This window comes from Thermobia domestica, chromosome 7 (genome assembly GCF_964235325.1).
Source record: "Thermobia domestica chromosome 7, izTheDome1.hap1.1, whole genome shotgun sequence".
NCBI lineage: Eukaryota > Metazoa > Arthropoda > Insecta > Zygentoma > Lepismatidae > Thermobia > Thermobia domestica.
In genome coordinates this window covers 265,409,638-265,431,746 of record NC_137460.1, presented here as the reverse complement: position 1 = coordinate 265,431,746, position 22,109 = coordinate 265,409,638, and the positions used below count along the sequence as shown (strand labels likewise).

The 22,109-nt window shown below is 36.9% G+C and overlaps 1 protein-coding gene across 4 annotated transcripts in view; it reads left to right on the top strand.

Annotated features, from left to right (window-relative positions):
- Positions 1–22,109, top strand: part of LOC145690891 (uncharacterized) — a 98,226-nt gene that overhangs the window by 50,674 nt on the left and 25,443 nt on the right. Inside the window, exon 2 of one of the 4 annotated variants that reach the window (XR_014132295.1) lies at positions 15,393–15,545. Coding sequence is in view for 2 of the 4 variants with exons in the window: in XM_081766299.1 (XP_081622425.1) it covers positions 346–994 (649 nt within the window). In the remaining 2 variants the exon portion in view is untranslated. Of the gene's footprint in view, positions 1–345; positions 10,087–15,392; positions 21,332–22,109 lie in introns of those variants that run through there. The other 3 variants (XR_014132296.1, XM_081766300.1, XM_081766299.1) reach the window with 3 other exon arrangements.

Sequence of the window (22,109 nt, the reverse complement as noted above, 5' to 3'; positions counted from 1 at the left end):
GTTTGTTTTTTCTCCGCATGAAACTACAGATAAAACAGATTAATTTCTCATACTGTGCATTTGTTTCAAAGCATGCGCCATTATCAGGTCAAAGACTTATGACCGCCACAATATAAATGATTGTTCAATTTGATATAGTGAAAAAACTACATCCTCTTATTTTGAGAATAGAGAGATATGGAGACTTCTCAGTGGTACTCCATTTCATATTTGTACATTATTTCATGTAATAGAACAAATTCAGCGTAATTTTATCATGAAGTGTAGCGAATGATTACATTTTTTTTTGTTACTATTTAATCATTATCTCCATTTATATTTCCTTGTTTGTTGAATTTGTTACAGGCGCGATAGCGTATTAGCTTTCCACGGAGAAGAGGATACGTTTATTAAGTTAAACGAATCCATTTCTCATTCAGATGTGGAATCTAATACTTCGATGCAGTTTGGCAAAGCATTTCATCGATCACGTTTGTTACGAAATACGCTGACACAGGAAAGTAAAATCCGTCATAAGTGCCGAAAGAGTGATAAGCACTTTAGTCAAAGTTCAACTTTCTCAAACGGTAAGTTCGTACATACAGGTGAAAAATCGCACGTCTGCAGAGAGTGTGGAAAGTCATTTACTCGACGTTCACAATTGGCTACACACATGTTAACCCACACAGGAGAAAAACCTCACACGTGCCATGAGTGTGGTAAGGCATTTAATCAAAGTTCAACTTTTGGTACACACATGTTAATCCACACAGGAGAAAAAAAACATACATGCCTAGATTGTGGTAAGGCATTTAATAGACGATCAACTTTGGCTACACATATGTTAATACACAGAAGAGAAAAACGTCACACATGCCAAGAGTGTGGTAAGGCATTTAATCAACGTACAAATTTGGTGTCACACATGTTAATCCACACAGGGGTAAAAGATCACACATGCCAAGAGTTGGTAAGGGGTTTAAACATCGTTCAAGTTTGGTTAAACACACGTTAATTCACACAGGAGAAAAACCTCACTCATGCCAAGAGTGTGGTGAGTCATTTACTCGACGTTCACATTTGGCTACACACAGGTTAATCCACACAGGAGAAAAAGCTCACATATGCCAAGAGTGTGGTCGGGGATTTTATCGACGTTCAAATTTGGCTACACACATATTAATCCATACAAGGGGAAAAGCTCACACGTGCCATGAGTGTGGAAAGTCATTTACTCGACGTTCATATTTGGCTACACACATGTTAACCCACACAGGAGAAAAACCTCACACGTGCCGTGAGTGTGGCAAGGCATTTACTCATCAATCAAGTTTGGCTACACACATGTTAATCCACACAGGCGAAAAGCCTCACATATGCCAAGAGTGTGGTAGAAGATTTAGACAACGTTCAACTTTGATTACACACATATTAATTCACACAGAACCAAAATCTCACACGTGAAGAGATGTGAAATAAGATATCATGTACGCTCAAACCTTGCAAGGCATTTCAATACATTAGTAGAAAACCAAAGTGATGAATAGAGCATAGCATGGCATTTAGTCAAGGTTCACATACAGGATATTAAATGCTAATCCACACAGGACGAAAATTTCACACGCGGAGACTGTAGAAGGACATATTACTGGTAGTTCACGTTTGGCAAATCGCATATTAAAGCAGAAAGTTCAATAACCAAACACATGCAAAGCGTGTTCAATAGGATTTAGTTTGGAATCAGCTTTGGTAAGGCACGTAACTGGACATAGCATATGGAAAAGAATTTGCCGCACACCCAAGTTTTTAAGTTTTGGAAGAAATTTTAAGTGCACGATAAATACTAAAGAGGTCATTAATAAAATCAAATATTAAAGGAATCAGACCACATTACGCTCTTCAAATGTCGTACCTGCCCTTTGTAATGGAATGTAAGTTTTGAAGACAACTTGTTAAGTCCGTATTTTGGGGGCAGATGTTATTGGAATTTGGTTCAGCATCTACTCTGAGAACGGCGCTTCCGCTTTGCCGCCATAAGGATTGCTGCATAGTGTAAAGCTGGCTGACGCCGACGGAATTTCCAGTGACGATTCCACATATGAACATTTATGTAAAGATAAAAACTGCAAATATTTCACTTCTTGAGACTTTTTATATGTAAAGGGGTTAAGGGCAAAAAGTTTAAGCGGCATGTATAATGAGGGTGCACCTTCGTCATTAGCCACAAGTATAGATTCAGCGGAAAAGCATGTTCCATGACTATTCCAACACTAGGACTTTCTGGACCATCTGCGTTTTGGCTGCATCTTGCTGGCCGATATATGCTTGCGTAGTTCCGTTTCCACCGCATATATTTATATTTCCCATTTCCAGGACATTCTTCCATTCTCATTGACAGAAATTTTGGGATAATTGAAGATAAGAAACGAACAAAAACGCAAGTCCTCGTCACTTCCACATGGGTTAAACTGATTAGACAAACTTTAGGTTAAAATAGTATTAAGGTTGTATGTGTCAAAAAATGACTCACTAATAATAAGGAACATCATCTTACTCCAGTTTTTGACGTCTTTGATTTCAAAGCGACTTTAATGGCATTCTTATCCAAAGATTTAATGACTTTATCGGAATTCGTGCTGTATGTATGGAAAGAGGGTGTGTACCAAAAGGTCGTCACACAGTATCTTCTACTCTTTCTCGCTCACAGTCGTTTCTGAAGCGCGGGATGATGATATAAAATGAATGTGCATGTGGGTTGTTTAAAATGATGTTCGAAGCTATGTTCCGTATTCCTTACTTATTCTCTTGTATACTTAAATGTTTTTGAGTATACTGACTTACCAATTTTTCACCGTTTTATAAGAAAAGTTGTTAAATCAGATTTTAAATTTTATTCAAAAACGTTCTGTTTACCTTATAAGTATCTGGTACTGTTTACCTTATAAGTATCTGGACAGCCTCGCACCTGTCAAAATGAATCAGCATACAAAATTTTAGACCATTGTATTAATATACCGGTATTTCAACACATTTCTTTAAAATTTCAAGCGTGATCCTGTAAAAACTAGCAATAATGAGTTAGCAACTTCTGATTTTAGTGCGTCATATAGTTCGGCTTCAAGCTTGGCAAGACAAATTTTAATATACAAAAGTGGAAAACTTAACATATACGAAGAGTTTGGAAAAGTATTAGGTCTATGTTCAAGTTTGGCAGGACATTTTAATACATAGATGAATCTCTCACATACAGGCAAAAAGAATATTCATATGGAGCTCACGTTTTACAATGCACACGTTGAAACGCACAGGAGAAAACATATTATTAAATACTAAGGAAAAAAACTAAAGCGTTCTACGTGTGTAGAAAGGACTTAATTAAAGTTTATATTTCGCAACATATATATTAATACAGATGGGGAGGAACTGCTCATGTCAAGGCTATGAACAATGGTATAATCGAAGTTCAATTTTGGGGAAACATGCTATCTGATACAGGTAAAAGATGGCTGTGCATAATTGTTAAAAGCGTTTACATGAAGTCCATATTTTGCTAGTGGAAAGACATTATAAGATATGTGAAACTACTAACTGAAAAATTATGTTTGTAAATAAAAATGTATATTCAAGTTGCACACGTGATAAAAGAAACAAATGCGAAACAATTGTATCAAAACTGCGATAAAATTCGTTCAATATCACGTACCTTCATCCGCTCACGTGTTGCCAATTCACGTTTCCGCTCGCGACGACGGCAATTCGACCGTGATTGATTATTCACATTTTTCAGCATTGTCCATGATGCAAAGTGTACGTTTTGGAGCATTTAGGTTTCGTAAATTAAGACAAATCATTGTTCACCAATAGTATACGTTTAAATTAAATTACAACTCTGCTAAATATGAGTGAAGACACTGAACAAAACACAAAAGAACAGAATCTAACCAAATCAACATCCATGTCACTGAGCTTGTGATAATGCGGATATTTATTGCAGGGAGCAGTAATGATTGAGTGCTTTTGCATATGTTTTTCCACAATGTGTAGACTCGAGGCGGGTTCAAAGTTAATCAACATCCATGTCACTGCCCTCTTTCTGATATTCCTGGCATGTATTGCAAGTAGTGGTAATTGTTGACTGCATTCTGAGCACGTTTTTTTCCACATTCATTATATTCAAGGCGACTTCTGTTGTTTTCCCTTGACACGAGGATGTAGCAGATATCTCCTCGAATTGGTTAGACTGGTTCATCATCAGTAGTTTGTTTTCTGTTTTGTGCCAATCGCACCAGCCTTTTTTTTTTTTTTTGCAAAGTTGATATTTTTGGAGGAGCTTTCGGGTTTTCATTTATTAGTTCTAATGCTAACTCGTTCAGATATGCTCTTCTTGTAGAATCTTTGATGTTAGGATAGTTAAAAAAGAAACAGCGACAGAAAAATAATAAAATTTTTATTTACATTTTTATGTAAATGCGAAACAAAAAAATCACGTTTTGGCTCCCTCTGACGGCAGATTGGCCGTCCGCCCTCCACTACCAACTTTACGATTGTATTAAACGGAAAGTAATGCCTAACGTGATTCAAGTTATTCCGAAGGGACATAGAAGTCTGCTTGATCCAGGCTATGTGCAGGGCGAGGCCGGTCGCCAAAATCTAAGTCTGAAAACTACATCTTACAGACAAACTCAGCGCAGCGGCTAAGTCCACATATACCTGATTTTTATTGGAGACTACCGGAGCACGTCTGATCGTCTTGGAAGTTGGAGAAGAAATGAATACCGGAACTGATCAAGGCCGTTTTCGCCTCCTTATATAATACTTGCTCAAGGTCGACCTTGGAGAGAACACGGTGGGAGGAGGTGGAGTGGGGAGCTACAAAACAGAGTGCCAAGAGGGAGGTGGGGGTATGCTTCGACAGAGCTACACTAGCGCCATGTTCCAACCTGGCGGATAAACGGCTAATCTAACCGGCTGTATTTGCTACAGAAATGCTTCGCTAAGGATATTTTTTGATGTTACACATTTATTTTATTGTATTTTGTTATTTATTTTTTCACTTCCTTGTTTGTAGCTATTCTGTTACACAAGGTACAGTGCGATTTATATTAATTATTTATGCATAATTTCCTCAGCCCTGTAGCCCCTTCTGTCGGCTTCAGCCGGCTGGAGGCCTATGCAACCAGGTTAACAGAAGTAAATAACGCGTTCCCCGATTCAGCCATCCCGAACCTCCTCCGTCCGTTCAACGCCTCCACGTTCCCCACAAGGAGCGCGGAGTTCACAATCCAGGAATCGAAAGCCGGCCATCAGGCTTACGCGCCTTATGTAAAAAATTTGCCTCGACTCATAAAAAAAAGAAAAGAAAAGAAAAAAATCAAATTTATCTCGATACAAAACAGGCGACATACTTATGCATTAACCTTGCACATAAGTAGACATAGCTTAGCAGACTCGTCAAGAAAACACCGATCAAGGAAGAGAAAAATTCATTGTTTCGAAACGGACTTTCCTTCAAGGTCAAGTTCACTTTGTAATGTAGGACTGGCAACATTGCCTGTTATTAAATGTAGAGTAGTCTGTGTGTGTAGTGAGCGGGTAGTCAGCAACTGGTATTTAAGTTTTGTAATAAATATATTTTAACACATTTAACGTGTTAATTATTATTCAGAGAAACCTTAAGTATAATAAGAAAGACTAAAGGTTACGACACATGGCGCAGTCGTGAAAATACGCCAGTATCCAGGTGGGCATTAAGTTCCTATTAATAATATAGCTGTTCTGTGGTGAGTAAGTAATTTTCAGAACATTGCGAAAATGGAATCTGCACGCATACCAGAAAAATTAAATTTGGAGGGAAATATCCAAGCTTCATGTCGACGTTTTAAGCAAAGTTTCACTATCTACATGAAGGCTGCAGGACATAGTGCTAAGTCAGATGACGTAAATGTTGCTATATTACTCAATGTAATATGTAAGGAAGCAGTTGAACTTTTGAATACGTTTAATTTGACCGATGAACAACGTAACAATTACGATCAAGTACTCAAAGCATTTGAAGAATATGTTACTCCGCACAAAAATGAGGTGGTGTAACGTTATGTGTTTAATTCCCGCATACAAGAAGAAGGTGAAACGTTTGATTCCTTTGTGACTGACCTAAAGAAACTAGTGAAGACATGTGACTTTAGTGAGCAGAGAAATAGCGTAATACGAGATCGCATTGTATTAGGTGTTCGAGATAAAGAAGTACAAGGGCGCATGCTTCGGGTTGGAAAACTGACATTGGATAAAGCCATAGAAATAGGGAAAGCAGCGGAATTGTGTAAACAACAAACTGAAATAATACATCATAAAAACGATGCCTCGATTGGAGCCGTAAAGAAAACTGCAGCGGCGACAAAAAGTGCAAGTGAAGTAGAAAAGCAAAAGCAGGTGGGTACAGAAAAATATAAAAATATGGCATGTAGAAGTGACAGTACTTCACAGTTAGTGTATTTATGTAAAAAAAAAGTGTAACACGTCACACAGTAAAGCAAGTTGTCCGGCGTTTGGTAAGCAGTGTCGGAAGTGCAACGGCTACAATCATTTTGCAGTGGGGGGCAAAATGAAGGCGATAAAGCGAGTGCAACATAACCAAATTCAGTCGGAAGATGAAGACTGTGATTTGTTAGTGATATCGTCTGTCCAGATTTGTTCAGTTACACAAGTGGGAGAAGTGCGTGAATGGATTGAAATGGTAAAAGTTCAAGACCAAAACGTTAAGCTCAAGCTTAATACGGGAGCGGAAGCTAATATTCTTTCGTTACAGGTTTACAAGCAAATTGACACACAAGCACAATATAGGCCTACAAATGTGGTGTTTTAAGTTTATGGTGGTACAAAAATAAAACCGTTGGGAATTGTAAATCTGTGTTGTACTCACGAAAATGTAAAAGCAAACATAGGTTTTCTTTTAATTAAGGATAAATATAATACATGCAAGCCGTTATTAGGTCTAGATGGTTGTGTGAAATTAGGGTTAATAAAACGTGTGTCAATAAACCCCGTAAATGTTGTAAGCAAAGATGAATTTTTAAGGCACAACAATGATGTATTTCAAGGTGTTGGTAAATATCCTGGTAAATTGCATATTACGGTTGACGAAAAGGTACAACCTATAACTAGACCTCCCAGAAGGGTACCGTTGACAATCCAGCCAAAATTAACAGATGCGTTAAGTAGGTTGGAAAAAGAAAGGATCATTTGTAAAGAGGAAAATCCTAGTGGCTGGGTTAGTAATTTAGTTATTGTAGAGAAACAAAATGGCTCAATAAGACTGTGCTTAGATCCGAAGGATCTAAAAAGGGCATTGAAAATAAATTATTCTTTGCTTCCAACAGCAGAGGAAGTTAGTGCAAGGTGAAGTAATAAAAATGTATTAAGTGTTCTGGATTGGAAAAATGGGTTCTATCATGCAGAATTAGATGAGAGCTCAAGCAAATTATGTACGTTCAGTACTCCTTTTGGATGCTGGAGATTTTTAAGATTGCCATTTGGCTTTTCAGTTGCCCCGGAAATATTTCGAATCTCAACATGAATTATTTTCGTGACATTCCAGGTGTTGTCATATATTCTGATGAGTTGTTAATTGCAGCAAACTCAGAGGATGAACATAATAAAATAATGAAGCAAGTACTAGATAGAGCTAGGCAGCTTAATGTCAAATTTAATCCCAAAAAACTTCAGTATAAAGTGAGTGAGGTGAGATACTTAGGGTATATTTTTAATAAGCAAGGTATGAGACCTAACAATGATTTCGTTAAAGCTATCACAGAGTTGAGTATTCCATCCAATAAGAAAAAGCTACAAAGGGTGTTAGGCATGATTACGTATTTATTAGGTTTATTCCTCAATATTCAACTATAACGGCTCCATTAAGGGAACTGTTAAAAAAGAATGTATAATGGCAGTGGCTATCTATTCACACCAAAGTATTTAATGAACTAAAAATGATTGTATCAACTGCTCCGGTATTGCGTACATTTGACCCAAATAAAGAAATAGTGATACAATGTGATTCATCAAGCCAAGGGCTAGGCTGTTGCATAATGCAAGATGGGCACCCGATAGCGTTTAGTTCACGTAGCCGTACTCAAGTAGAGAAATCTTATGCTCAAATTGAAAAAGAATTGTTGAATATAGTGCACGCGGTTAAAAAGTTTCAGTACTACGTGTATGGCAAACCAATTACTATTGAAACAGATCATAAACCATTATTGGCTATTGTAAAGAAAAATGTATCAGATATACCATCAAGAAGGTTACAAAGAATGTGTCTTAGATTGTTAAGGTATGATATTTCATTGAAATATGTGCCGGATAAACTAATGTACATTGCTGATTTATTGTCTCGTGATTTTTTGCAAGAAACGGAGGAGTCAGATAATTTTATTACAGAGGTAATACATAGTTTAGCTGCTAATGTACAAGCTACTGAGTCAAAGAAAAAACTAATAATTGAAGCAACAAAAAGGACCCTGTTCTGTGTAAAATTATGAAAATGTATTATGAAGGTTGGTCTGAAGATAGAAAACAGCTCGATGAGTCAGTCAGGTTTTCCCACAAATTACGGCATGAAATTGTAGTAGAGGATGGTATTGTCTTCTTAAATCATAAGATAATTGTTCCTACAACGTTGAGAAAAGAGATTTTCAATCAGTTACATCAGGGACATTTTGGTGTACAAAAGACAAAAGCTAGGGCCAGGCAAATAGTATATTGGCCTGGATTATCAACTGATATTGAAACCATGGTTCTAAAATGCCGAATTCGTGAAAAATACAGAGTATCAAATTGTAAAGAACCACTGAAATCGCATGAAATCACAAGTTTACCTTTTGAGGAGGTAGGTCTAGATATTTTTGAATATGGTGGTGAATCATTTCTTGTGTTAGTGGATTACTATTCTAAATGGTTGGAACTGGTACCGTTAAATTCGAAATCCTCAGGCGAAGTGATAGAAAAACTCAAAACAATTTTTATGACGCATGGAATTCCACCTATTATTGTTTGTGATAATGTTCCGTTTGGGTCAAAATAATGTAAACAATTTGCTAAAGAGTGGGGTTTTCAGATTGTTAACAGTAGTCCTAGATATCCGAAATCAAATGGGCTTGCGGAAAAAGCGGTAGGCATAGCAAAAAGAATTGTTAGAAAGTGTAACGAGGAAGGAAAAGAGTATTATTTAGCTTTACTTGAGTATAGGAATTCTCCTATATTAGGCAGTGAGCTTTCACCGGCCCAAATTCTAATGAGCCGCACACTTAAAACAAGGTTGCCTATACACAAGGTATTATTAAAACCGAAAGTACAAGAGAATGTAGGTATATTGTTAAGAGAAAAACAAAACAAAGACAAAAGGTTTTATGATAGACAATCACAACAATTGGTAGAGTTAAAGCCTGGGGACAATTGTCTGATACAAACAGGTCAAACTTGGACTCCAGGTCAAATCGTAAGCGTACATGCAAATCCCAGATCTTTCGTTGTTAAAGATATTAATAACAGAGTTCTCAGAAGAAACAGAATTCATCTAAGAAAATCATACAATAAACCAGAATTTATAACGGTACAGGATAATGATAATTGTAAAACAGAAAATGTTACACACGATGATTCACAAAGTAATGTTAACAGTGAAGTAGTGGCTGATAAAAGGATTACAGGTAATAATGTTCCAGGTAGTGACACAGTAGCAATGCAAGATCATGTAAATGAAACTGACACAGGAGTTCGTAGATCTAAAAGACTAACAAGGAAACCAGTTTGGTTGAATGATTTTTGTTTAAGTTTCAAAAGGGGAAGATGTAATGTAGGACTGGCAACATTGCCTGTTATAAGATGTAGAGTAGTCTGTGTGTGTAGTGAGCGGGTAGTCAGCAACTGGTATTTAAGTTTTGTAATAAATATATTTTAACACACTTAACGTGTTAAATATTATTCAGAGAAACCTTAAGTATAATAAGACTTAGTGCTTCCCGTAGATGCTCGGAGAGGAACGCAGAGGTGAACAAAGAACGGAAATGAATCTCTGGCTATGGCACTTTCTAATATGTGTAAAACAAGGATCGGTCGTGAAGATCGACAGAGTAAAAAAATCAATCCTGGAGGGATTGACGTGGTCGTTTGGAATAGCCTCTTTGAATGGAAGGCCGTGCAACCAGTTGGTCCTTCTTACTCATGTTCATGCATGTACTGTAGTAATGAGATAATTACACAAGTTGATCAGTAACAACAATATTCAACGTGATCATTAAGAAGGTTAAAACATATAGGAAGCTTACGTTCCCTTATTAATACATGCTATTGCAACCATTACAGTAGGACCCAAAGGATTGCCATACAGAAGTTCTACTGTGGAAAGAGTTAACATAAATTGGCTGAAATACACTTTTCTAACAAGATTCAACTATAAAAACAAAAGAAGTATCGAAGTAGAACATAACAGTTAGTAATAAAAATTACACTGTTCAACAAATTTTGATCGAAAGTATGTAAATTTTTTGAAATTGCGATTTTTACATTCAATTAAGCATAATATGAAAGAAAATGATAATAGAACAATTTTCTTAGCCCAGGTTATGAAAAAAATGCCCTTGTACAACAGTAGCTGTATATATACAAATGTATTATTAATTATAGAACATTTAAGCAAAATCCTTGTAAAAACCTACATTTCACTTTTTTTTATCTATTTCACTGTGATGTGATAAGCTGGGGAGTTAAGAGGTACCCTAACCTATAGCTTTCTCTACCATTGTACTTTCTTTTTCAAAATTGCGCAAATACCAGTTTCACAGCGATACAGAAAATAAAGTAACCGTGGTCAAGTTAAACATTAACAATTCCGTAATAAAAATCAGTGTTAACATCAAAACATGAAAAATATAGACAAACACCTTTTTGTGCAAGAACTACACTGCAATGTAGACAAAAGTTTCAAGTTATCCCTTGTACAGGATTATGTTTATTTTATCTTGAGCGTCTTCGCTTGGTTTGCCTTTTGTAGGTTAGATCTGGAGCATCCCTTGCAATAGTCCAACAGTAGTCGGCCAATATGTTAGAACTCCACTTTCCCTCATATCTCTTCTCCATGGCTGCAATATATTGATGGAAACGCTCACCATGTTCGTCACTTACTGCTCCATAATCTTTGGGAAAGAAGTCTAGATGTGAATGAAGAAAGTGGAGTTTCAGAGACATATTGCAACCAAGATTTTCGTAGCACAATAACAACTTTTCTACTAATTGTATGTAATTTGTTGCTCAGTGTCTTCCCAAGAACTGTGAACAAACACTCTTCAAGCTTTCCCACGCAGCTTTCTCCTCAGCTTGGAGAATTTCGTCGAACTTGTGATCTTTGAATAGTTGCCTAATCTGTGGCCCTATGAAAACACCCTCTTTAACTTTGGCATCACTTAATTGAGTGAATTGTCCTCTTAGGAACTTATAGGCCTCATCCTCTTGGTTCATGCTCTTAACAAAATTTTCATAAGACCTAATTTAATATGTAGAGGGGGAAGTAAAATTCGGTTACGATCTACCAGTGGTTCATGCTGCACATTTTTCACTCCCGGCTGAAGAGTTTCTCTGGTACTCCAATCACTTTTGCGGTAATGAGATCCACGATCTCTACTGTCCCATTCACATATAAAGCAACAATACTTTGTATACCCTAACTTCATACCTAGCAACAGTGCTATTACTTTAAGGCCACCACAAATGAGCCACTGAAAATCGTAATATTTAATGGCTTGAAGTATAGTTTCAAGTTTTCATAAGATTCCCTCATATGAACTGCGTAACCTACAGGAATTGAAGGAAGTTCATTTCCAGAGCTCCCTCGTGGCTAAGCGGTTAGCGTACGCGCCTTTGGCGTGGGAGACCCGGGTTCGATTCCGGGCGGGAGCTCATGTGGTTCGGATTCCACGTTAATCAGTAGGTCCACGTCTCATATAGCCTCGCTGCTGAAAGGGACGCTAAACTAAAAATCAACTCAACTCAAGTTCATTTCCAATATGTAAAAGCACTGCCTTTAAACTCACCTTGGACGAATCTATAAAGAGCCTCCACTCTGTAGGTTCGTAATTAATTTTTAGTACCCTCATGAGACCATTTACATCTGTACATGCCACAAATGTGTCTTCCATAGTAAAAAATGAAGTGAACATCTCCCTATTCCGATATACTGAAATATTTACTTTTTCCTGCAATAAATTCCATTGCTTAAGCGTGACGCTAAAATTTCGGCTTTGCATTTCGAGAGGTCCAAGTCTGATTAGATCACTTAGTTCCTCTTGAGTAAGTCTATGTGGTTCACATGGAGGTTCTTCTACAACAAACGTAGGGTCCTTCGAAGTACTTGATTCAGGAGCTTCAACTTCTTGATCATCATCAGAAAAAAGATCGTATTTTTTAGGTGGGTCAGGAACAGGTAGTCCTTCTCCATGTGGATCAGGGCGCATTGCAGAAGGAATGTTCGGATAGATCAAGGCCCGCTTCTTCTTCGTGGAAATTCCCTTCTTGACGGAAGGAACCTTACAAAAATAACAGTCTCTGATATGGTCGCTTGGGTCCCTCCAAATCATGGGCACTGCAAAAGGCATTGAGCGCCCCTTCCCATTAATCCAATTTCTTAGATTGCTGGCACAAGTGTTACACACAATGTGCGGTGCCCAAGATTTATCTTGGTCTCCAATTTTACAACCAAAGTAATATTGATAGGCTTTTCTTATTAGTGGTGTTATAGTCTGCTTTTGTGAGGAAAATGTCACTTCCCCACACACGTAGCAGAAGCTATCCGCACTGTTAACACAATTTCGCGGCATTTTTGTTTATTGAAATCCTCAAAATGTCAATTCGAAATACCAGTATTTTTGCGTATTTGTTTCTGTGTTTTTATGTCCTGCATTACACAAACGTCACACCCAAAACGCTGATAACTGCACTAAACCTGTCTTTTCTAACAATAGCAGAACACTACTGAGATAAGGAACACAATGAAACCAAGCGTTCATATAGTTTCTCCAGTGATGCCGGATCAGTGTAACATTTTACCCCAAACGAAGCGAATATATTTATTTTTAAAGCGTTATTATTAGAGATGCCTGTAAAACGAAAAGTAGAGCTAATATTCGAAAATAACTTTCAAATTCGTGGTCAGCACCACAAAATCAATAAGAATTAGCTGATTTTGTTCAATTTACATTTTCGTTGTTGAACAATGTTATTATTAAAAGGCGACCTTTCATCACAATACCTTTCATTACAACAACAGTTCGGGACAAGATCATCTAACAGCAAACTCGAAAACAGTGAATTATAACATTTGAGTATAGGATGTCCCTGTATTCCAGTCAACCGTTCTGGACTGGCCCGATTACAGTACAATGACTATTTTATAACAAGATATTATTACCCATTTGGAGATTTAAAGACATTACTAACATTATTGTAAATAATGATAATATTGCAAAAATATCTACTCAATGAGAGACAAGGTTGACTAGTGTGCAATACTTCTTATGCAATACTAAGATAATAGCAATGGGTTTCCTATTTACAGCAAAGTACGTATTTGGAATGATATCAGTAATTAATATCAAATTGGTAACTGGTTACAAATACTTAAGCAAATGGTATAGGTTTGATAAGTAGTTAACTTTAAAAAGTTGTCGAGCAACCTGAAGAATCCTTACTCGAGGATTTCCAATGAAAGGGAGAAATCATTTCTTATAACAGCATACATTAGCGCTCCTCTACTGAGCTCATATTAATTTTATAGTTAATATGTTCCCTAGGTTATAGCATCATTTTTAACCCTAGGTTATACCAAGAAGCAAGCAAGACCAGAGAAAATAATTTAACAATATTGGCATACTAGCAAGTGGGCAATAATTAGAAAATACAATGTCCTAGGGCCTAGGATTCGAGCTCTCTACAATACCGAAGGGAGGATGTTATTGGTTCACAACCCGAACTTACGAACAGGAAGTAAAATAAAGTCAACTCGCGGTTTCCATGTGGCTCGGGTTCAAACCTTTCTAGGCCCTCCATGTTCATTGGGTATTCCAGCGAGTCGAACCTTATTATGGAATTGTGAGTGGAAACATGAGTGAATATATCTACTGCTTCCACTGCTATTCTGAGATACATTGCGTTGTGAAGTTATGCTGATTAACAGTAGTTGATCACATTTACCATTATCTGTTAATACCGTTTTAATAGCACGTTATGGACCAGTTCACAACCAAATGCCAATTTGTCTCTGATAACCAACTACCATTGTTTGAACATAACAATCAATAAATAAAACATTAGTTGAATACCATATAGGAATTCCAAGATAAACAATTCGACGCTGAAGGTATTTGATTGAAATTACAATAAAAAGAAATTAATTCTGAAGGCATTGGATTGAAATTACCATAAAAAGAAATTAATGCTGAAGGCATTGAATTTAAATAGGGCGCTTGGGAGAATATATTAATTGTCAAGACAGAAGTGCATAGAAATTAGCACATTTGTAAGGGAATGCGTCAAATCCATACGCGCATTTTCGCGTGACAATTATATATATTGTTAACAATGGATATTCAATTAATGCCATTAACGAGAAATGTGAACAAGGGGCACACGCACCCGTGTCCCCTCAAGTCGATCGCCGTATAGAATTGGTTTCATTCCTTTACTAGGGTTTGGATGAGGAAAGAGAAAAGAGACAGAACCAGAATCAGCACCACAAAAATGGTAGGTGATCCATCAAGACTATGAATTCTCGTTCCTCATTTTCGTTCTTAAACTGCGTTATAATTTTTATTTCCCATAGAGTTTGTTATAAGGTACATATATTGTATAAGGAAACACAAGCAATTGTCAAGGTTAACGGAAGTAGTTGTATACATTTCCTGTCTGCTCAGCTAGAAGCAAACAGCAACTGATGCAGCGAGTATTAGAGTTCTGTTTTTTTATATATGACGTATTAGAAATGTACTAAGGAGAATTTAAGAAATCGTTATGAACCAATGATAAGAATTTACCGTACATGATCCAATTAAAGTTAATATTCTACACACATTAATTTTGAGTCAATAAATTAAAAACAACCTTGGACTTTATTGTTCAACGTCTGTTCAGCAACAAAGCTACGCACAACAAACCTTATAATACGACGTAACATTCGTTGGTTTTAAGTAAATTTTAATCATTGTTATTTTCATCTCACACATAGTAGTTAATTAAATTACAATTTTGTTGCTAGTAATCATTTTTACTGTTCACATCTTGCTCAGCACCGTGACTAAATGCGGCACAAACTAGAATGTAATACAAGCTAAGTTGTCAGTTCATTTGCTCTAATCCAGTATTCTTGATTGTAGGGTTTCTCTCCTGGAGCGGTCTTTCGAAGTTGATGGCGGTTCTGCATTATTCCTGAGGAAAGTCTCTGGGTTGAAGACACAATAGGAAAATTCCTTTAATAAACTGGTGTGCGACGGAACAGGAAACGTTCGTCGAATCAAACCTAAGGATTGGTAGGTACAAACTGTGCTGGGATCACATTAGTTCACTTGCGGGGCTATATGCACTGTAGGATAACATACATATTCTGATGATGGGTGTTATGACAGAGTTCGAGGTAGAGAGTTCTGACAGGAAGAGATGATTAGCCCTGGACAGGGTGAGCCGTGACACTGCTACTTAGCTTTTTCGTCTTCTTGAGATAGGTTTGAAGCTCTTTAGGTTTTGAATTGCTATTCATTAGCGGTGGGATAGCTTTTTCCATCTGGGTTAAGGCTTGAACATTTTCAGATGGGGGCGGAGGTCATGTCCACTGAGCATGAGAGTTTTTAGAAGTGTGCTAAAAATGCTTAGGATCACTAAGACGTGGTTGAAGAATTGATAATGATATGTTCTTTCCAAGATGCTTGATTATGAAGATGTGATTATATAATGTTCATCGCCACAGATGCAGACTGCATTTCGGGATTGATGGAGTGCTTTGACTATGTATGACTGGATGGGAAAGAGTCCTGGTGACTGGATACTTGGTATGGCAGCAACACGTTTCTTGTCATTGTCAGAATTCTTAGCATTTCTCCTCCGGTACATAAACTGGATTGGCACTGTCCATGGAACAACAGGAACGGTGTACAGTAGGTGATATACTGCCTAATTGATGAACAAAGATCTGCAGGCAAGACTGGTTAAAGCTGGTGGACGTCTTAAATCTTCAGTCAGCAATCGGTAGGAAGACATGGCTGACGGCCCTAGCTCCGTAGAGGTCGAGACCCTAGGAGGGACCAGTTTGAATTGGCATCAGACATCAGAAATGGCACAGGCATGAAGTGGACCTGGAAAGAATAAGCTATAAACTCGGGCTACATATACATGAACAGGAAATAATGCATACCCTGGGGGGATCCATAGGTGTGTGGAGCCATTATTCCTGTACTCCATTTTCACGAGTAATGAGGTCGCAAAAGTAACTTGGTTATACCAGTTGGAAGTCGGTTTCACACTGGGGTGTTCCAAAGTATTGTTATTATTATTATTATTATTATTAGTAGTAGTAGTAGTATGGGTCATAATACTATTAATATGACATATTCGTATGAGATGATGCAGTGAAATACATGCAGTTATAAAACACCTGGGTATACAACTTAAAGATGCTTGTTACTACTAGGCTCCTTTAATCTTATTGTATATTTTACACAGTTCAGATGACCAAAGTAGTTTTAATGTACCTGTTCAAAATTTACTCAGTGTTATATAACTACCAATTTTGTAACACTATAGTTGGCCAATATGAGAGCAATTAGGTATTGTTGGTTTACAGGTAACGACTAGTGTGGCTGACCACACATTCTCATCTGTATTTTATTTATACTTTGGTAACAAGAAGTGTAATAATCTTAACTTTTAGTACATATTCTGGCTGTTTAACAATGTGCATGTTAACTAACGGAAAGTTCGCCGACGGTGTTGAACGGTGCGCTGACCACACATCAATAAGACAAACCTCAAAATAATTTTGCAACAATCTAGCGGCCAATAAACGAGTATTGACCCTTTAATCTGTATCAGACTGAAGTCTGAGATCTTACCAGGCTATCTTTCGGAATTCCAACTAGTACGATACCATACAGTGCACTTTAATAATGACATTTTAATTATTACATGACTGAAAATTTAGAACCTCATTAAAGATAAATTAGTGTAATATTCTACAGTGTGATTAACTCATGGTGGTTTAATAACAAGACAGAAAATTGAACTTTCTCACTATCTAGACATTCTGAATAGCGCGATTTTATACTGTACTATGTAAAGTCATTAAAGTTCAGTGGCGTACTTGGTCTAGGCGGTGTTCAGCTTATAACTCTGATATACAAGTATAATTCTTTTGCTCGACGGAGTGCGTTTTATAAGGAGTGAAGTGGCGACAAAAATTTTCTATTCTCAACTTCTCTCGCTTTATGTGGTTATGTGAGTGGAGTAGTTGCTAGGTTCCGCAGAGCAAGACTGAGTCTACCTCACGACGTTTTCTTGTGTAGTGATGGAAATGTAAAATCGGGACACTAGGGTTAAGATATAATTTAGCTTTTGTCTCATGTACTTGCAAAACCCTAAACCTGCTTATGCTTCTGCTAGCTTTGGGGGGATCACAGTCAGTTTAACTCTGGACAACAGAACCGCCCGTTACACGGGATAAAAGTTCGTCACGTTTGTCCGGCGATAAGTGGCCAAAATTACTACCGTTTACCTTTGGGAGAATCACAGACAGTTTATCTCTGGACAGCAGAACCGCCCGCAGGGATGAAAGTTCAATGGTCTGTCCGGCGATAAGTGTTTAAAATCCTTTCCCATGTAAGCTTGGGAGTCACAGGCATATTATCCTTCTGGTTCAGCAGGACCCCTCTTGTCTATACTAGGGCTGTACGTCCGTCGGCTGCCTGAGAATAATTACCTAAAACACCTAATTAGGTAAATCCTATACACCGAAAACCAAAATACAGGTACATGATCCAATGTTTGGATTGTTTCGTAACCCCCCTGTGTGCGTAAGACGAAAAGTTGTTAAAAAAGAAAGAAAAAGTGAAATTAAAAATAAAAGTTAAAAAAAGTAAACAGCAAAATCATCATAAGTGAATAAATAAGCATTTTCTTTACAATAAATAGCTATGTAGTCACTTTCCGTTTCCCATTCTAAAAATTAAAGCAAATTTATAAAGAAAGGGAAGTTGAATATTCAAGTTCAGAGGAAGTTTATAAAAAAGTAAGACATTGAAATAATATGTCTTTTAATATCTTAAATTGGCGTAGCATTTCCGAGGGAAATAGCTGTCAGTGATTAAATTCTTACTATATCGGAGGCAATAAGTCGATTACACACTGCACTGGTTTATGAGGCTACTGACTAGGAAAACAGAGTTTATTCATCAAAAATGAGCTTCGCACAGAAAATAAAAGAGAAACTCTTAGATTTAGGGCAATTCAATTGCCTAAGGCAAGCACCGTTATATTTTGGATCGGTGGAATAATTATTGTTGTATTAAAAACATAATAATACTAGTAATGATGATAAAAAACAAGAGGATTAATTACGGGTCTGAACCAGAAAATGATAGACACATTGAATATGGAACAAGAGAACCCCTAGTTGGTAAGTGTCTTTATACGGAAGTAGCTCATGGCTGCTGAGAAAAATCACCCGCAGCTTAAGAGGAAGAGCGATCTACGCTGAGAAGCCGACGCCGTGAAGTAGAAGCGAAAGAATCCAGGAAACCACGCTTAAGTATAATGTATCATTTATTTTTCTTTATTTGTTCTTTTTGGTTAAAGTAAGTGGCAAAAAAGTTCCTTAACATGCCTCATATAGAGTAAAAATAGCAGAATCATTCGATTGCGAAGAAGTAAGTGTATTGGCAAGATTACATTTGGATAATTGATCAACACCCTCTTATTGTGTTTCATCTTAATTAAAGAGCGTTTAGCAAGCGAATTTCAGATTGATTGGAAAGTGATAGTAAGATTATTTGGAATTGGTATTATAAAATAAATTACTATGAAAAATTCTGGTAGATGTTAGCATATATTTTTCTAAGTTGGTAATTTGAGATGCAAATTATTTGAATAAACAAAACAAGCAATGTCTTAATTGGCAGCACAACTCGTAAAAAGAAGGAAGAATACCGAATAGTTGTCCTCTTCTCCTCTCTATTAGGAATGCCTAAATTAACCTCATAAGAATAACGAAGAGATTTAAAACCCAGAACAATAGCAACTTATTTGAGCCAAAAGATAATGCTTATTTAACGGATGACGGATCTCACCCCCCGCTCCCCGCGGAAAGTCGGTCACGGAGCCACAGTGAAAAGAGAAGCATCAGCTGTAGTGAGAAGAATTCAATGCCTCCCAATTCGGTAACGGAGAGAAAAGCATACTCGCGTGGTGACAAATGATAAACCTGAAGCAGTTATCGCTACTTACCGGAAGTGTTGTGACGCGCTCCTATCTCCTCGCAAAGGTTTGCAGTTATGTACCTCGCTTGAGATCCTCCAGGCCACTATAAATCACGAGTTGACTCTATTTCTGAAACTGAAGCCCGAGACCCATATAGTCAACCCCCCTCCATAAGAGGATTAGTCTATTTACAACTCCTTAGCACAGTATGATGTGTGGTCAGCGCACGGTTCAACACCGTCGGTGAACGTATATATATAACTTATTTTATTTAAAATAATATTTCTTTCAGTTTTCTTACCCTCTCTAGTCTTTCATATTTTTCGTAGGCCCTCAGTAATACTTCATCTCCCCGTCATTTAAATATTGGTCAATTTTTTCTTGAACATTTCCCCCTTCCCCGCTATTTCATTCATTGATAGCACTTTTTCTTCTTCTCTTCCCACAATAGGCATTGATTCAACTTCCGTTTCTATTTGAACTTTCTCCTCCACCACTTCTCGCACTTTCTCTTTTTCTCGTAAATGTAATATAGGTGGTACTGGTGCTATTACTTTTACCATTGATTGGTAGCTCTTTTTTTCCTTCCTTTTAATGTGCTATCATTTCGTTTCCTTTTCTTTCCCTTTGCTGCGTCCAATAAATTGTTTATTTTATCAAACCAGTCCGAAGTAATGTCACCTGTTGATTTGAACGGTTGTGGTTGGACCTCTATTTTCTTCTGCAAAATGAAGAAATAAACAAAAGATTAGTAGAAGATATGTTTAGCGAAAGAGTACAAATTATAATCTATACTATTAAAATTATATATTACTTTACTTACAATATTAAGTTCTTTAAGTTGCAAAAACTTATGTACAATTTTAGGGGGGCAAGCTTCATAAAAATTTCACCGCTACGTAAAAAGCTATGTTTAATTCCCGGTGAAAACCACTAAAATCTGCATAGATGTATAAGAAAAATAATACTCTTAAATGCAAAATTAAATCACATTTAGTGGTACTGCGTAGCCTAACATAATCGTTAACGCTTTTCCCTTCGGTACAAACTCCTCCGGGTTGAATTTCCGGTGGTGGTAAAATACTAGTCTTGCATAGCGTAGTTACTAAAATTTTCGGCTTTTACTTCCAATGGTTCCAGTTTTAATTTATGGTAGTAGTCTTGCATATCATAATCTTGCTTTCCATGCAAACAATTCCACGCACAAGTTTCGTCTGGTAAATATTGTTCCACGTACTGTAATTCTTATCGCTCTTCTTTCAATGCAATAATTCAAGTGCAATCCCCCCCAAAAACGCAATCGCGTCCGTACGCTATAACAATTGCGCGCGGGGCGCCCGGCAAAATATTAACGCGCGCCCAATACTCGCCAACATTCGCGTGCGTTCGGTATGCTCGGGGGTTGGTAAAAAAAACTAACATGATTGCGTTACGGTTGCACGCATTTGGTACGAGCGGTTGCGGGCCGGGGTTTCATTTTCAATAAAGCAATTAGTTAACCATGCCATATAAGTTTTCTCATTCACATATTTCAAATTAGGTTATAAAGTAATTCCTTCCTTCCTTCCTTCCCCTTCCCGAATAGTATACTCGGCAGTGGATGTTATTTTTTCAAAACATGACAAATTAAAAGTCTGTAATACCAAAAAAAAAAAAAAAAAAATACTAATGTATAAAGTTAGATTTAATTCCCAACAAAAATAAACTTTTCGCAACTCTGAAAAAAATCCTATATTTCAGTGTTATTGCAAACTCAACAACAACAATGAAAACGTAATAACTTCATATGTTTAATGACTGTAGTTCGAATTTGGTACCCCTCAACTAAACAAAGAATTTATAGTTGATTCTAGTAACTAGGCTATATTAAATAATTATCTTTTATATTACATTTGGTTCTTTTATTTTTCTTGGAATTTTACAATATTTTTATACTAATATTATTAATAAATTAACAATGATACTACTACTCGTGACACCTAGCGGGAAAAGTATAAAATATGGCTTAGTACAAGACAAGGTGTTTTACAGTGAAAACGTTTGTTGTACCCTGTCCGTATTATTTGATATATATTTTCAAGGTAAAGTATAATATTTTATATTTTATTAAATATTATATTTCTTTTCTTAACCACTAGTTAATATTTAAAAAGGCAAAACATGTCTTCCATGTCAGACATTTTCAATATACTCATAAATATGTATGTATGTATGTTCTGCTGATTAGTTTAACCATTGGTGGTCAGTACATGTATAAGTAGAATAAACTTAAATACACCTCCGTTCCTTTAGTAACGCAATAAATATTTACTTAGGGAACCCAACACCCTTTATTTGCCCTAGTCGTTAACGCTCTGGCCTTTAGCGCGAGCAATTTTGAGTTCGGTTCCCGGTAAAAACAGTGAGTCAAAAAATGAAAACTTTTTTTTCAGGCTGTTCATTCTGAATGAAGTTTTCCTACGTTTTCCTCATTTACAACAGGTAATTAACGGGATGATACCTAACTTGTATGTTCCTGGGCGCTTCCCAATCCTTTCTTCCTTCCCTTTTCCCGGATTGTGTGCTCACCAAGGGACGTCATCCTTCAAAACGTAACAGGGTAAATGTCCTTAAATGCCAAAACCCCAAAA